This window comes from Genypterus blacodes, unplaced genomic scaffold (genome assembly GCF_046128005.1).
Source record: "Genypterus blacodes isolate CSIRO-AG114 ecotype Tasmania unplaced genomic scaffold, CSIRO-AGI_Gbla_v1 ptg000008l_1, whole genome shotgun sequence".
NCBI classification, from domain to species: Eukaryota; Metazoa; Chordata; class Actinopteri; order Ophidiiformes; family Ophidiidae; genus Genypterus; species Genypterus blacodes.
Genome location: NW_027466822.1, coordinates 261,707 through 279,910, shown reverse-complemented (window position 1 = coordinate 279,910; position 18,204 = coordinate 261,707). Strand labels below are relative to the sequence as shown.

At 44.0% G+C, this 18,204-nt stretch overlaps 2 protein-coding genes across 5 annotated transcripts in view; one reads left to right on the top strand and one right to left on the bottom strand.

Moving 5' to 3' along the window:
- The window catches only part of caska (calcium/calmodulin-dependent serine protein kinase a), a 95,435-nt gene that overhangs the window by 39,896 nt on the left and 37,335 nt on the right, over positions 1 to 18,204 (top strand). For all 4 annotated transcript variants that reach the window (XM_076155304.1, XM_076155287.1, XM_076155280.1 and 1 more), the window contains exons 3-5: positions 7,608 to 7,713; positions 9,544 to 9,621; positions 9,828 to 9,900. In XM_076155304.1, coding sequence (XP_076011419.1) covers positions 7,608 to 7,713; positions 9,544 to 9,621; positions 9,828 to 9,900 — 257 coding nt within the window. The remainder of the gene's footprint in view (positions 1 to 7,607; positions 7,714 to 9,543; positions 9,622 to 9,827; positions 9,901 to 18,204) is intronic.
- Positions 14,989 to 17,911, bottom strand: gpr82 (G protein-coupled receptor 82). Its single transcript, XM_076155312.1, has 4 exons — positions 17,783 to 17,911; positions 16,176 to 17,052; positions 15,887 to 16,042; positions 14,989 to 15,709 (listed from the first exon to the last, which is right to left on the bottom strand). Exons 2-4 carry the CDS (start codon positions 17,019 to 17,021, stop codon positions 15,494 to 15,496), a joined length of 1,218 nt encoding a protein of 405 aa, XP_076011427.1. The 5' UTR covers positions 17,022 to 17,052; positions 17,783 to 17,911; the 3' UTR covers positions 14,989 to 15,493.

Here is an 18,204-nt window from a genome sequence, read left to right as displayed (position 1 = left end):
GGAAATCAATGGACTCAGGCTTGCCAACATCATAATCCTGCATGCATTACCTCACCGTATATTTGTCCAACTGTGGACCATGAAATCAATCAGTCAATCATACGTCCGACTGTCTTTAAGAGCCTGCACTGACCAAAATACTGTCCATAACTTGGACAAACTCCATCACATGTAAGGTGTGTGATGTGAGGCTGGAAAATGTTCCGGTAAATGTGTGTAAATTTGTCACTACAGGGCTTAATCGCGTCCCCCCCCACCCCCCTTCGCTATAACACTCAGGGTCGTCCCAGGCCACACTGAAGCGGACCGAGCCATCAGTTTTCAGGCCCTACTTGGAAGCAAGGCCACGGCTCGTATATCAAGTTGCGGGCCTCCAGACAGCTCCCCCCTTCCCCCCCGCTCATCCAGAATTTTAAGGTGTTACGTGTCGATACTCCGAACGGAAAAGACTGCCTCGTTCGGGTCTAGACGAATCAGGAAGCGGTCCGATCAGATACCCGCTGACTGGAGGAACAATGTCTGGAGCTGTGGAGGAAACAACAGGGGGGAGATTGAATTGGAGATATTTGGGGGGACATTGTGGGAGACAGGCACTGGTTGGATGGAGTGAGAAGGATGGAGAGATTTCGAAAGAATGTGGGACAATGTTGGCGAATGTGGCCAGTCGGCTGTGAGACAGTTTTACTACCGTGTATATATCAGGCAAGTATTTTTAGATAGCGGCGAACCCGCAATACCTCACCTTGTCACCTGCATTCATGTGTCACTGCACTGCTTGAAGCGAGCTGTTGTGTGCTGTAAAACAAAGCCACTGATACACAGAGCAGAGGTTTCAAACTAAGAGCCAAATGTAAGCACCTTATCTACCAGGTGGTTGTGTGTAACTCATTTATCAGGACCCCTAAATTACTCATGGGAAGTAAGAAAGTAGTTAAAAGGAAACAAGACACCGGGAATAATCAAAGCAGCTCTGATTGATGGAGGCACCACTTGCAATCATTTCCATAATCTTGTCATTGAAGGCTGGTAAATTCAAGATAATTCATGTTTCCTTCCCAGCATATACCTATAGACCCATTACTCCCTCCCCCTCTCCTCCATTCATCACCTCCTCTTTGCTCTCTCTAATTCATAGTATATAATCCAGCATGCCAGTGCATCTCCTTTTGTTTCCTTAAGCTTCATGAGAGCAAACACAAAGGGCTCAGTCAGTCATGGGATGATTCCCCCACAAAAACACACTATACACACTAGCCTGACACTGTATATAGAGAGACTTATGAAACCTTTTTCCACAGAAGATTGTAGGTTTCCTCCCTGGAGGATCATCTTTACTCTCTAGTTGTGTGTACTTAAGTGGCGAGGTCAGAGTGGAGCAGCTACAACTGCCTATTGTGAGTGCTTCAATATTTGAAAGCTCAAACCAGTGTACTCCACTCTAGAGTGAAATATACCAAACAGGGGCACATATGTGTACCTGCGGGTCTCTTTAACTCCGTGTTTGATGAATTTGACTGTTTGAGGTGTGTGATTTCCAAGCTCAGTGCCATCAGGGCTGTTTGTATTCTGTACATGCAAGCATAGTGACCTGGCACATTTAATATGTTGCTCCAATATCATTTTGGACAGCAGGATGTTGTTGTGTCAGCTGTGTTTATGATCTCCATAATTCACTCCTTCACAGTCTTTCTCCATCATGCAGGTTTTGGTGACTCAGGTCTAGGATGACATAAGATACTGACACAGCTCAATGTTTTGTTCCTGGTCTTAAAGGATCCCTAAGGGAATAGCCTGGGTGTTTAGAAATGAGCTGTTATACTCCACCTGTAACTTTATATCCACAATCTAATCTGTAAAAGAATATTTTGTTTTATTGATGCGGTGTAATGTGAGACAATAGGTAACATTAGACAGCAGTCAGTCCCAGGCATTAAAACAAAACAATGACAATAGTAAAAATATCAGTAGAAGACAGACGGTTTAAGTTGAGTAGCCCTGTCACTCACTCTTTTATAAATGCTCACGTGTGGATGTACAGCTTGTGTGGTCCTGGCTGGATGCATCGCCGCCTTACCTCCTTCCTTAAAAAGCAAACCGAACCCCCCGAGACTCGTTCTCAATAAATTCCTGAAGCGCATCGCTGACGCAGCATTCATAAGGGACTCTTAATTGGAACTTTGAAGAAATAGTGTCACTTTGAACCGCGTAAACACTTGAATAAGATTTAAAAGGGCTGATGGATGGATTTAATTGCCGGGCAGTTCTACGCAAAGGGCTCTCCTCCTAATGAGTTTTTAATTACTGCTCCGCCATTCTCACGGAGGCTTCCCCAGCTCTTAAGCTACTCCTCTACCTGCTCTGGCACTGGCAGGTGTGTGTATAGAGGCCGAAGAGAGGGAGAGGAGCGGTGAGAGAGTGTGTGAGGAGTGTTTGTCCCTCAGACGTTGGATATTTTCTCATCTCTTGTCCTCATAAAACCTGCTGATGAAACGCCGGCTTGAAGAATGGCAGCAAAACTCCTCAATCAAAGGTTTCCATTGTGGCTTGTCTAACTGTGTATCACTGCTGTTTCTCTTCATTGCCTTTAGGTTCACATGTGTGCACCAAGGAATCCATACAGCAACAGTATGTGCTTCCCGCAGACATGCACCTGGCTATTCTTGCGCTTGATTTGTTATTTTTTCCTTTTTTTGTGTTGCTATAGTAGAAAGTAGAGCAGTTTCACTTGAGTGGGCAGCTTTAACACAACTCCAGAGTAATCAACGCACGCAAACACACCCCGCGCAGCCTTCCGAACAAGCAAAATGGGTCAAACGGTTGGGATGTTGGCAATGGATTGGCCAGTAGGGGCTTCAGATATCACACACACACACACACATGCACACACACACACACACACCAGCCTGTTTCACTCTAGCCTGTCCAGTGGTCTGTCCGCCTAATAGGTCAGGAAATGTTGCAGGAGAATGACAGAAAACCATCATGTGCCCTCGTCTGCTCATTGTAACCCCTCTCTCTCTCACTCCGTTCTTTATTTTTGTCTTCTTTTTCTCTTTCCTGTCGTCCACTAGACTCTCAAAGCCGATGAGACTACTTTTGTGGTTTGTGACTATTTCCGTTTCCTGCAGGTTGTTGTTGCATCTTGTCTACAAAACCTAAGTCAGGACACACACAAACGCACACAAATGATAGGCAGCGTTTGTAGACACACACACACACACACACACACACACACACACACACACACACACACACACACATACAGAGAGACAGCTCTGTGTGATGTCACCGTGGTAACGAGGCCTCCTTCTAGTGCGGGCTTTGACTCCCACCTGGGTCAACAGGGAAGGCTGTAGAGATTACATCTGTTTTCCTCCTCCCTCTCTCTCTCTCTCTCTCTCTCTGCTCTCCCTCCTCCTCTACATCTCTCTTACCCCCTTCCAACCCTCTTAATTGTCAACTTTTGACTTCTCTCTTATGTGCACGGCCTGTTTTGATTGAAGTGGGGTCCATGGAAACGGTATTGTTCTCCATACTAACATTTTGGTGCACCACGGGGAAGTCACACTCACAGCCATGGAGGTTACTGTAAGTTAAGCAGAAGCACAAAATAAACAGCGGGGGTGCATTTCACACTCTCAATGGTATGCAGGAAGTAGGCATCGCCATAGTTACTGATTGACACTTTTCCCAAACCGCTTGGTATATGTATTGTTTCACTGCAGTTGAGAGAGAGAGAGAGAGAGAGAGAGAGCGCAGAAAGCACTAAGGTCCACTAGGCTTCAGATCCATCAGTTAAAGTTTTGATTACTGATGTCAAATGTAACCTATGCTGAGAAAAGGACAAGCTTACCCATCACATCTCTAATTACCATCAGCTTCTCTCTGGTATTCTTGTTGAGAATGAGTAAGAGCATGAATTTATTCAGTGGAGGATACTTCAGGGTTGTTTTTATATTTTTGGGAAATTTATGGATTTAATATTTCAGAAGCTCTGTGGAAGTGGCCGGCTAGACAGAGGTAAAACTTTCAAACCGCGTATCTTGAGAACAGGTCTGGGCGCAGATGAAGCCTTATAATAAAAAGATAAGGCTCCGGCTCTGCCCGCTGCACCTGGTAGTTAAGGAGGAGTCAAGTACCAGAGACGAAACCCTGGGATCAATTAAGAAAAAGCACATGTAACAGAGACAAATTTGATCTGGTCCTGCTCTGCCCTGCACCCCTCCGCTTAATTCTCTGTACCTTGTTCACAGAATCAATACCATCCCGTAGGCTTTGACTTCTACTAGAAGAGCACACACACACACACACACTAACCGCCTCCCTGCGGCGGTTTCCCCCAGCTTAGTAAGACTGGAGCGGTAATTAGCTGCCTGTGTGGATAAAGTATCCTTCACAGTCTCTCTCTCTCCCATGGCGGAGTTATAGTGATGGACTTTAGCGACGGGCTCACGGGATGACGGTAAACGTGTCAGGCTTTGGCACCCTTAAGGTAGCCACTTATCCAGGCTTTAGCAGCATTAGCATCATGTTAGCAGCCGCCCACATCTAGTGCCTTTCCCGGGAGGATTACTTCAACGTTACGAGGCTCTCAGCAGCAACAACTTCATATCTTCGGCTTCAGGGCTTAATTTGCCGTCACGTAGCAAAACACTGCATCGTAGCGTGCGTGTGTGTTTGGGTGTGATGGTATGGCCCAGTCCTCTAATCACATTCTGTTTTGAAGGATATTTCCCATAATCTTCCCAGTCAGCATTCGCCTCTATCAATGTACCTGTAAACCCGCAGCAGCCAGGGGGGAAATATCTTATTGTGAAGGTGGAATCCTCTGCAGCCTCCCTTACCGTGTGGTGTGTGTTTATGTTGGCTATTTCATTTAGATGTGTGCACTATTGCAGGGGAGGATATTAAAAGTTAATGCATTTAAGACTGCTCGGTAATGTCTTTTCAGCGAATGAGTTTGCTGGAGCGCCGAAGCAGAAAGGTTATGTATACGATCTGTTTCTCTGTTTGGCCTCTAGCTACAACACCGCTTTTTTTCCCCCCAGAATCACAGCTACACCAGCAGGAGGGACAAGGTTCTGGTGTGTGAAATGAAAGGATGAAAGCTTAAATGAATAGATGGGTAAAGTTTAAAAGCGAGGTAAATGGGGGCAGGTCAGATCTGCTGCATTAGCTGATCTGAACAAGGCAGGTGTGTGTTTTGCACGTGGAGATACCCCCTTTTTAACAAGACACAAGATAGAAACCTGCAGGGCAAATGGAGAATATGGATTTATCTCCTCGCTCCTCATGCCATCAGAATATCGGAATTCCTCCGTCTATTCGAGCAAGAGGACCCGTAATCAATTCTGTCGAGCCAATGGTGAGCCAACGTTGTCCTGTCACAGTGTAAGCGATGTAAAGCTGCGATTATTGCAACACATATTAAGATCATGAATAGAAAATTGCTTTGTTTTTTTGCCAAAACTATTTAGATCCTCTGCATTAAGCACTGCCCTTTCACAAAGGCCCCCATCTATAACAAATGGAGCACCGAGCTGTAGCAATACCAGTATTCATTCTTGTTCAATAGACAAATGACATTGTGTGAACTATTGCTTGAACCATGTCATCAGAGGTTTCTCTCTTCTCTCACTCTCTCTCTATCACAACCTATGATGCGATTTGTATTAGCCTACATGGCTGTTTGACAGTAATGTTGATCATCCTGTAAACACTGTATTTACCCTATGACATCATTGCAATTCCAATCTACTTGTATTCTACCTTAGGGTCTACGTATCAAGTTTAACAACAACAATGGTAGTGATATACAAACCTTCCCTTTTTGTCTTTATCTCTCTCTATTTCCTCTTACCCCTCTCACTACATAAAAAATGATCTCCAAAATATCCTACAACTGTATGCGCAATGTCAGATACAATGTTTGCTTCAATAAAAACAAAGAGTTGAGACAAAAACACTGCAATGGTGATTAAATGTAAACCGCAGTACGTTTGGCTCGCACACGTGCAGGCCTTTCTGCGGTTACATTGCTCGACATGTCTCTCTTCGGGCGAAACGCACCGCAATCTTTGAGCGACTGACTTTCCTCACAATCTCTAAGGGCAGCTGTCGGATTACCGTAATTACCCCGGTACACTGCAGGCATCCAGGCCATGCTGAACACTCCCTTGCAGTAATGGCGAACAAGAAAAGAGGAGAGGAGCAGGAGGAAGGGGAGAGATTTGTTTTGAACGTCTTGGAGGATTAGCTGGCGGTCATACATGGTGAAAATTGTGATAATAATGGTGAAGAGGATAAAAAAGACTGAAGGAGGAAGAGGGGCACAAGCGTTTGGAAAAAAAACTCATCTTGAATTTGGCGGAGAACATGTGCATGATTACCTTTGTGCCCACTTTCCTTGCAGCTGTAGCTTCCCCTCACGTATTGCGTCATACTGTTCCGTTTCCTCCTGCCCTTCAAGGACAGAGATGCATTTCACACCTTGGTGTGACTGAAAGAAGACGATCTGGGTCTGTCCCCAAACAGAGGCGTGCGGTTTGTTTGCTGTGAACATGATCCAGGCAGTCCGGACCAATGAGCACAGGGCTTTCTCACATTGGTTTTAGTGACAGATTATGGTGTTTTTCCCTTTGTGACATCAAACCACATCAAGTATAAATGCAACATGGCAACGTTGCCTTCAGAACAAAGAAAATTAATTGCATGTCTTCATATCTCTAATCCTGTACAACCCATTGCAACAAGTCACAATTTGCATTATAGGGAGACTCATCTACTTTATTCCATTTTGGGGGAGAGAACTCTATAGTTTCTAACAGCTTGGTTCATGTTAGGAGCTTAGTCTGTGTCATCTCCCCCCTGCGATGCATCTAAACGGTCAGTCCACATTGTTCCTTTACGCTCCAGTAAGCCCGTCCAATAACCCTCCTCTTCATTGCCAACTAATTAAAGCGGCAGATGCTTATTGCCATGGAGAAGTAAAAGTATCTCAAGTAATGGATACAAACAAACATCACTTGAACCAAAATGAGAGGGGAGCCTGGTTGCATTTGCATAGATCCGATGAGTCATCATCAACAGTGTTTGTGTGTCACGTTTCTGGATTGCAATGCTAATGTTGCGCTGTGCGATTAACATTATCCGCTCTCCTAACAGCGAGAGCGATAAACTACAATGAAAGCCCTGAGGTCGGCACCATCTTCAGTTGAGTTGAGGGAGAAAAGCTGCAGGATTCAGCGACTTTAACACTGCTTTTCAAAACATGAAAGTACTTGGAGGAAAAAGTTCACGCTCAGTCGACGGCACGTTGTCGCTGGTGAAGATCTGCTGAATGATGAAGATGCACTGTATTGCACAGCATTGACTCTACTGTGACGAAAAGATGCCAGGCTTAAGAAAATACTCACTGGGGGAGACTTAGTTTTTTAGTCATATGTACTGTAAATCATATTGAACTACAGCTAAAATCTGACCAAACCTTGGGCAAGTCATGAAATACATCTAAACACGCTTTTGTTCCTGCTTCTTAATTAAATCTCAAATATCTCTCTCTCTCTCTTTCTCTCTGTCCCCCTCCCTCTCGTTCTCTCTCCTTCCAGACCTGAAGAGGGAGGCCAGCATCTGCCACATGCTGAAGCACCCCCACATCGTGGAGCTGCTGGAGACGTACAGCTCAGACGGGATGCTCTACATGGTTTTCGAGTTGTAAGTGTCAGTCAAGGAAACATTCAGCCCACTAAAGAAACAACCCACCAGCACACGTGTCCAAAAACACTGTACATGTAGGAGATGGGGGGGTGTGGAGTGAAGGAGAGGATGTACTGACCGTATAACAGAAGGAAAGAATGAACGATAACCCAGTGGTTGTTCTCTATGGAACACTGATATGACAAAGATGGGGTTGCTAAGAGAAGAGGAAGGGGAAGAGGATGTTGCAGAGGCTGCGGGTGCAGAGATGTGATTAAGATTTTACGCTCACTGTTACCTCCAGCTCCTCTCAAAGCTGTGCCTTCCCTGGCTTTCCCTCCCTCCTCTGTATCTTCATCTCTCCTCCTTTTCCAGAACTAATGCCATTATCCTATAATTCCGATATCGCAGAATGGGCAATTCTGCAGGTTTTCGCATACTTCCAACGTACGGCTCAATGCAGGGGAGAAGACTGAAAGCCCTCGTTTAAAGTGCATGTCTGCAGTGCATATACCCAAACACACCAACACACAGGCTTGGCACACACAGGCTTGGAGCACCACAGCCTTTTGAGAACAGAATAAACACGAGAACACACGTTGCCACAGCAAAATGTGGGGGAGGGGGAACATAGTGGGGGTGATGATAGGAGACAAGACAAGATATGAATATGCAGGCGTAGAAGCTCACTACTTTCACTTTCACCACTTGGTAAAAGAAATGAAGGAGAGTCAGTCGATTGTGGGAAGGCAGGTAGGTCCGATTTTTGTTCTGGGAGCATGTAAGGGTGAATTTGTGTAAACAAGCGTTGTGGCTGTGTGCTGGTGCCTAATGGCCATATTTTAGAAATTCAGGCCCTAACAGCCTGTATTGATTATGAGGTGCTGTTCTGCCACCTCTGCCAAGAACCAGGTTTTAACTGAGCTATAAATCTGTCATCAGAGATGTACAGTATCCCTCCTCTCCATTACTCCATACAACCTTATCAGTGTGACACCATCATGCCTCACTGTTATCAGCCACTTCTCCTTTCTGGAAACTCTGCGCCAGTGTCACTGTAAAATGTGGTGGGTTCTGATAAAATCACAGGATATTCACTTCTGCAAGCAAGCAGTACAGACATACAGCATATCAATTGAAAATACGTTGATGTATTTTTACACCCACTTGTTGGTTCTAGGGCGTTTTGCACTTACAGTTCACAGTATTTATAGTAAAGATAGTATGGTACTGTTTATAGTACAGAGAGCCTAGAGCACTCAACCCATATGCAGAGCCCTCCACAGTTGCTTATGTAACTTAACTAGGAGTGACAGCATAGTAAAGTGGCTAGGGATCAGTTTGGGCCTCTCCATCTATATATTCATTTTATTAATGAGGCATATCTTCATCCATCTCGCTCTATCTTCCACTCTTAACTATGAGAATTTGTATGCTGTCAGGCTCATTAGTAATGCGGTTCAGCCGAGCCCTTCCCGCCATCTTTTAGGAAAACGTATCATCCTGTAGTTCTGAAGAGAAATGGAACCTTTCATTATTTCCAAAGTGTCCGGTTTCAGTCCCAAAACTAACTGCCGTCTCTGCTGTTGCGGTGATATAAGCTTTCGCCGTGGACACCTCAGCCCCGCAGAGACGAGACGTAATTACAGCTTCTCCTCCGCCGACCTCTGCCTCCTCACTCACCTCCGCAAACCAATCATGGAGAAACACAGTGTTGAAGTTTTAATAAGAGTGACCTTTTCTCCTCACCAAGACATCTGCTCAGACCTTTATACCACACTGACCTCCCCACCTCTCTCCCTGTCTCTCTCTCTCTCTTTTTCTCTCTCCCTCTGTCTCTCTTATTAGTATGGATGGAGCGGACCTGTGTTTTGAGATTGTGAAGCGGGCAGATGCTGGTTTCGTTTACAGTGAAGCAGTTGCCAGGTGAGGTTTTTTTTGTGTATGTTCTCCCTGCTAACAAGTCGCCATGATGGTGTTTCTGTGGTAAACATTGATTTATGCGTCTCGCGTAAACAAATGTGTACTGTGAACCAACACCTTGTGCACTATTCAGTTTTATAACTCCTCTGCCCCCCCCCCCCCTGGTATTGTACTATGACACAGCAGTAATTATACTGTCTTTTCTTTAGTCACTACATGAGACAGATCCTCGAGGCGCTACGTTATTGCCATGACAACAATGTCATCCACCGAGACGTCAAGGTATTTATGACCTACAATTAAGCTTTTCGCTTCACTGGGCTCTTTTTCAGATGAGGTTGCAGGGTGATTTTGGCAGGTGACTTTATGCAGTTCTGGCAAACTTAGCAATCGAAACGAAGAATAACACTGCAGACCTGAACGGATACAGTTGTTTTGAGTGTGATTCGACCTTAAGTTTGGCATTTCCAGCATAACGTGAAAAGAGCAATGAGTCAACTCGCAACTCCGCTGATTTGTTTACTCTTTCTTTACTCTGTTTATAGCTCCGTTTAGGATCTGAAGGCAATTTAATCCCCATTAGTATATCTGATTACACCATTACACCAGGTTGGCCTTCATCAGCTTGCAACATCTCATCGTATCATAGCGCTGATTACTACGCAATCTGCAGGCAAGTGTGGCCCTGGATTCAGTTTAAGTCATGTTTTATTTACATCAAAATTATCGACTAATGACTTTGACGGTGGTGAAAGAAAAAATACATGCAGCCTGCCAAGTGGTTGATTGACGTAACACAGTTTCTATACCTACAATTTATCTGAAGCATGATTACGTAATGCAGTCTACTACTCTTGCCTTCGATATTTTATCCTTGCTGGGTTAGTCTGATGATTTATGGGAATGTGTGTGTGTGTGTGTGTGTGTGTGTGTGTGTGTGTGTGTGTGTGTGTGTGTGTGGCAAAATGTACACTGCAAGATGGCAGCCACAGTGGTCCTATGTTGGTGTGATGCAATGGTTGTGCATCCACTAGCATTAATACAATACCTGTAACAAATCGTGGGGGCAGTAATATCAACTTTGACTACATCAGCTGTGCACACATGTGACATCCAGCGAAATGTGGAGAAGCTGATTGGCATAGCATAAAAATAAAATGCTGATCTCCTCAATTTCCGCTGCATTTGTTTACAACTCTATTCAAGTTTACATGTTCGTTTACAAGGTCGTTTTCAAGGAGCTCAGGCGCCGACCGGAGATGATTTACGTTCAGCCTTCGTATTGCCCTCTGCTATATAGTAGTTAATAGTCGAGATTGTTTTAAAGCGTGCATGTGAATATGTGAGCAACACCGCTTGACCCATAAAATGTGAATGGACCTGTATTCTAAGTTAATATCAAGTATAAAGCTTCTGCTACTGGGTGTGGTCGTATATTAATATTTGTTGCTGTGTCCGATCTGCTGCTGGCTGTTTGGTTAGCCAGTTTCCCAGATCATTTTTAAACTACCAACTGGTGTGATAAGTGGAGCAAGCCAGCCTGGCTGCCTGGAAAAATGGAACCGGCGCTTTGCAGAGAGTCTCTCGTCTGCTCGCTCTCTCTCAGCACGCACAAAACAAGGCAAACACAAGTCCCTCAGCAGCTACCCCAGTTGTGAATATAATGGCTTTTATTTTATATTCACACAGCTCAATTTGAAGTGCTGCCTTTTATATGCATTGTCTCACCTCATAATGCATATAATATAGGCACAGTCAGCTCCCAGCTCGTGGATTACGATCTAGCACTGGGCTTCAGGAATTAGTCATCTTTGCTCACACATTCCTATCTCACCTTCTTATATCCGCCGCTCTACTGGCTGGCTTAAGCTGAGCTCCATTGTCTTTTGGGGAGCAATAGGCATCCCAGAAGTTCAGAGCAGCATGAGAGGATGATGAATATGTGTGTATTACAGTGCTTCTCCCCGGTTAGGGGGCTATTTCCTCCATCGCAGGCTTTGCACAGCCTCTGCTCTTTTCCCTCTGTAAATGTATCACCGCCCCCTGTGAATTGCCATAATTACAATTCCATTTTAAGAGTTTTCTCGCCCCGCATGACTTTCTGTCAATGTGTCACAGCAGAAATCTCACTATGTCAAGGAAGTATGCCCTACTCTGCCCCCACTCGGTTCAATCAAGTTTACTTAGCTGGCAGCGTGTTGACTACAAAAGTAATATTTTAGCACACTGCGAGCATGTTATCACCAAGACTGGAGATTTTAATGGTTTTAAATGTGTTGTCTACTCTCAGCGGGATGTGTAAGTGTACAGTGTTTCCTCGCGAAAAGGAAAGAAGCAAATGTCTTTATGGCTCCGTGTCTGCATGCGGGTTTGTGACAACCTGCTTATCCTGCCACAACATCTCAACCGCAGAGACGGTTCTCGCATTAGAGAAAACCTCAACCACGAACTAGCACTTCCTCTCAATCTCACGCTTTTGAAAATAAGCAAACACTCTGCTCAGAGCCGTACGAAGCATTTGCAGCCGTGCATAAATTCATAAAGAACACTGAGAACTTACACGTCTCACTGGCAACTAGTGGAACTGAGAATGACCTTGAATCGCACTCTTTCACTTAGTCACACAAAACTGCAATATGTTGTGGGTTCTATTGATTCGGACGACTTCCAAACCATGTGATGAATGTCAAAAATTGCGGCAAATACCTCAGTGTAGGAACACACACTTTAATGAATGCTGTCTCTGGAGGGAGCTTTCCTGCTGTCACACAAAGAAGTGAGTGTGAGGACCAATCAGTAGGAGGCGCTAGAGAGACGTGATGTTTTTCACAGAGCACCCAATTTATTCATATAATGAGGATTTCAACAAATTCTGTGATTTTGTACATACTCCTTTTAGATGAATGTGTCCAGTGTGCAGCTGTGACGTTGATACGGTGTGGTGTTAACTTCCATTATCCCTATTTAACAGTGACTCTATATCCTGTCTCTGCCTTATCAGGTGTGCTGTCTGCGATTTATGTCCTCTACAGGGGACACAGAAGGTCACACACACACACCGTGTGCGTGGCAGCAAAGCTGTCCTTGTTGAATATGGATAGAGTTTAGTGTGCCTCATCTTTCCATGTGTGAATGTCACTGAATGAATTTAAATCCCAAAGTTCATAAATTACTACGCTGCTGTTTGTCTCAATATTTCTCTCCACTTCACCACAGAGCTCCACCAGTGATGTCACCGAGCACCGAGTTTCTTTGTGGGTTTGTGTGTCTCTTTGTGTGTTTGCCTTTGTTCTTCACGCTGATTAGCAGTGTTTGGCTGATATCATCTCTTTACCTGGCTCAGGGTTGAGTGAATGCGTTTCAGACTGAATCCCATTACCCGTAATGAAATGCTTCTTTTGTGTCGTGAATATTTGTGGTGGTGTTCAGTTGTAGAGAGAGAGTTCATTTTGTGGGGTGTTACACTGAATGCACAAAGTTTCCTTGAAAATTTGTGATGTCGATTGTTTCCTGTGCTGAGCAGTCATTTCCTGTTGCTTACTCATAGTTGTTGTATGTATAGCTGAGGTCATCTTGACCCTGCTGATCATTTTTCTGTTGAACTTCAGAGCCTTTTCCTCCCTTGTGCAAGCAGATGCACATTATGTAGCTGTTTTGAAGTGCATATCAGTTATTGTACTAGTTGTGCTGTTTGCAGTAAATAATTGATTGAATTTGTAAGAATGAAATTCAAAAAATATGGTTATTTTCACTGTAATGGTGACCAAATTACTGGAGGACAAGTTGACATGTTCCTGCTGTGATTTCCAGCGCTGATCTCATTCAAACTTGTCGTCGTCACTATAAGGTTTTATTATTTTCATCTCTTATATTACACACACACACGTTACACAATTAACTCATCAGGTTGCGGTCATTGCACCATTTGCAATTGAAATGTTCTTTAAAGGATTGGAATTTTGCCAAGTTGTAGTCAAATGGAAGTGGAAGTGCTTTGTATTCTCTGTTTAAGAGACTTAGCCAGTTCTAGTGAGTTGTGCCATTTATTTCCTCTAGCTTATTGCACATATACTCTATATACCACTAGCATTGAAGCAGTTGCTCATTTGAACTAATTGAAACCTAATTCCTCATGTCATTGTTACTGTGGCCTTTATAATGCCTTGAGATCTGGACTGGAATACAGATAACGAATTTCAAAAGGACTTGCTTCAACTAGCTCTCTGCCATCCATGGTGTGTGTGTTTCTCAGTCTCGGTCCTTGGCTGTATCTGGAATGCTGCGGAGCAAATGCTACATTCTACATATGAATAGACGGAACTGAGACAGACACAGAGGAGCCTTATTTCCCCACTGAATACTTGAATGTCAGATGTTTTTACAAGGTAAAATGGTGCTGGGGCCTCTACGGTCTGTTTGTGTTACACACATACACACATGGCTATTAGCAGCATTGTTAGTGCCATTTGTGTGTTGATGGGTGGTTGTACAGGCAAAGCTAATGGCTTCTATAATGGCATCCAATGAGCCTTAGGGTGTAGATTCTAAAACCTGTGACATTGACTCATTGCAGCTGCTCTTTGCACCCATCCAGCCCAGGTCTTCATTGGCTGGCGGTGTCACACCTTACTGTTCCACGGTGTTGGTCGCATTTATCTGAAGCAGTGTTATTGTTAAGGCGTTATGCTTGTAGCTTGATTTTGTTCGCCTTCCTGCTAATCTTTGCTGGGTCATTACTGTTTTATGTTCTGTCTTTAATGTAACCCACGTCGTCATATTTCTTGAACGTGAACGGTGATGGCCTTTCACTGTTCTTTGCAGTGCCAAACGAGAACAATAAGCAATCATTGTGTGTGTGTGACTTAGACAACAGTGAACACACACTTTAATGAATGCTGTCTCTGCAGGGAGCTTTCCTGCTATCACACAAAGAAGCGAATGTGAGAATACACACACGCGTACACCCACACATGTACATTTACAATACAACACACAGAGGTTTAATTAACCCTCTTTGATGGGGTGGGGGGGCTTCCTGCATATGTAATGAAGCTGAACAACTGGGAAATTGGTATAAATAACAATCTTGATCATTCATTAATGGATTTCTCTCAGCCAATTAGTGCATGACATTTTCCACTTTTATCTAACTGTTTAACCCCTTCAGCCTGAAAACCCTAACCCTAACCCCAAGCACCATGTTTTTGATCGTCTGTGTATTATTTACGTTTGTGTTTGTTGTTTAATTTCAGAATGACCTCAGTAGAACAAGATATACAGCATGCAGACAGTGTAAAAGTAGTAGTTTCCCCTCTGGGCTTAGAAACATGAAAGAGGTGAAGGATGTCATCATATTGCTCCTGAAATCCGTTTCAAATTCACAATTTTTCTATTAGATTAGATTCTATGTGCAGAAATTAAGTTTATCAGATAATACAGGTTCTACATCACATGTTCCACTTAAGCCATTGTTTTTCTTCTCCATTTCTTCCCCCTCTTTCTGTATCGTGTGAGTTATTACTCCTCCTCTTGTGTGGGAAGACACGCTGTAAGATGTCTGATTCTCTTATCAGTCTGCTGCACCCTGAAGGCCCAAACCCCTTGGGACACACACATGCAAGCACTAGACTATACAGTACTCACTCAGTACAATGTCACATACATTCCACACAAAGACAAGGGTGTACTTGATCATCCATGCGCAATAATTTACACACAGTTACGACCAAAGTAGATGACACATATCAAATATTCATAAGGTGGTATTGCATCTGACAGATATTTTACAGGTGAAATAATCCCTTCACAATTTCCATTAAAATTGCATTATTTTGCTTTGCCATAGAGGCTTTCACATTATACATTTCATTACAGACTATAAATCCCTTTCATGGCTCTGCCCCCCCGTGGGGGTTTCAGTTGTCACCCGTAACGCTCCAGTCCTCTGATCGTATTCGGCCATTGCTGAGGAATGTGGGGGGCATGTTAAAAGGCTGACAATGTGCTTGCGGAAGGTCTTGTCCAACAGGAAATACATCACAGGGTCGGTTGAACTCCTTAATGCAGCCAGAAGCACCAGGCTGTTCTTCAGCTATGGGACAGGAACGTTAGTGTTAGTAGTAGATATATGAAATTCGATCCTGCCTGGACACAATGGCACACCAACATCAGCACTCGTGCACTTGGGCAGGTGATTTTCCGAACATTTCAAACTATGCCGTCAATCATTACAGTTAACTAGTGTCATCTAGAGTCCAAACCTAGTTACCTCAACAAGTTGTGAAAGAGGATGGCACTGGTTTGTGGTGTTTACACCAGGTGCAGATAGGCTTTCCCCCGGACTAGTCAGCTGATGGTCACTGGACATAACATTGAAGATGGGTTTGAAGATGTGGTATGGCAACAGACACACAGTAAGAATCACCTTGGAGGAACAAAGGCACTGTTACTATCGCAGAAAGCAAACTGAAATATCAATCACAGACACGGATGGTGAGCTTATTATAGTCACTGCAGCAAATATATTCTAGGCCCTAAAACAATTAGATCATACGCACCTGGATGACCACAATGTTGCGCTGCACCCTGCCCAGCAGGCGCCAGGACGCTGTGATTGTGGTGCTGCTTCTCGATCGTCTGATATGCTTTAACACTATCATGTAAGACAGCAGCACCATCAGGAAACACAAATAGAAGAGGACAATAGCAGGCAGCTGGCCAGCCTTGGACCCATTGCCACCGATCTCCACTGCTTCGTTGTAGCACACCTGCTCATCCTCTGTGCCTCCTCCTTCCTGACTTTCTCCATTCTTGCCAACATTGCCGCTCGTAGCTTCATTCACTGAATAGAACACCGTCACAGGCAGAATGCTCCCTACTGTCACCACCCACACTGTGGCACATACCTTGGTGGCAAAGGAGGCCTTGGTGACGCTGGTGAAGAAGGAGTGCGGCAGCAGGATTGTGAAGCTGCTCGGCCTGGAGGCATGAGTGTGCTGGATAAGGGTAGCAAATCGACTGAGTGCCACCCAAGTCATGATCATGAGGCTGATGTAGATGTTGATGTAGAGCATTGGGGTGATACCATGCACGACGAAAAGACACAGGACTCCGGCTCGCGGCCAGGCTGAACCGCTGGCAAAATAGGCTGCGAGGAAGGGTGTTGTGAGGGACAGCAGCAGGTTGGAAACACTCAGATGGGACATGTAGACGTGGTTGGTGGATTTGGTGGCGGAGAATAGCCAGAAGACCCACAGAGAGAGGGCATTGCCTGGGAGAGCGGTGAGGAAGAGCAAAATATAGAGGGAGGGAAGGAGGAAGTGTGTGGCAAAGGTGGGGCAGAGGGACTGAGCGAAAGAAGGGAGTGTAGATGGGGGAGGCAACCGAGATGAAGCATTATCCATCGGGGATGTGCTAGATGTAAACTCAGTCGATCTGTAAGGGTGCAAGAGTGAAGGATGTGCACAGAGAAAGGATAAATGAGTCATGCCTGATTACTTCAAAGAGCAGTACAATGCTACAGTATATCAAACATTCATGCTGTGGTGATCATTGTTTTGACTGTGTCACACTTTCCAGTCCAACCAATTTCCTGTTCTTGCAAACTGTGAACAGCAATACACCACACAGATTGTATATGTAAATGATGCAAAGATCTTATCTTAACACAGCCCCCTGCCATGTGTTAAAAAAAGACCCGCTCTCACCACTCAGAGAAAAAACAGCTTTCATGTGCCAGATGCCCTATTAGGCAGTGTATGTTTCTTTTTATGTTTTTTTAAATTAACATACATAGACACATAAACATGCTATGTAAATGAAAACAAATAGCTTCATTCTTAAATATTAAATTCAGTTTGAATATTCTGTCATGTCATGTCCACATTGCTTTGCGCATTTCACACATTTAAATTGCAACTTTTTCCTCCTACAACTGTATTTCATAATAAGCGTGTAGGATGACAAAATCTGAATCAGAATAGCTTTATTCGCCAATTAAGTTTACGCTTAAAAGGAATTAGCTCTGGTCCTCGGTGCGTTCAACATATAACATAAAACATATAAAAAAACAAAACAAAACAGACATCAACAAACAAAAACAACATCAGTGTAAATATGATATAGCCGGCATTACACACTGAATAATAGTTTGCTTCTTACGTACCAATAACATGCGGTGACGAGATCGGTCTAAAAGCTCGTCCACTTTACTCTTCACACACGCACACAAGACGAGAGTTATGAAAACTATGAGGGATCTGTGTGGGTTCTAACCCTATGTCGAGAAAGAAGAAGTTTGTTCATTACATCTCTGAACACTGGTTTGTGGGTGGAGCTTGTCAGTACTTTCCCACAGTATACTTCTTCAGAACAGAAAAGGAGATGTGGTGTTGTGTTTCTGTACGTACACAATAGCAGCTCATCACATTATGATATAACCAGTATAAGTTTTCCTGATTTTTAGTTCAATCCATTATAAGTCGTCATAACTATTCTGATGCCTTTGGATTTCATTCTCCTTTTCATCTCTCTCTCTGTCTCTCGCTCTCACTCTCTCTCTCTCCTTTGATATTATTCCAGTAGAGG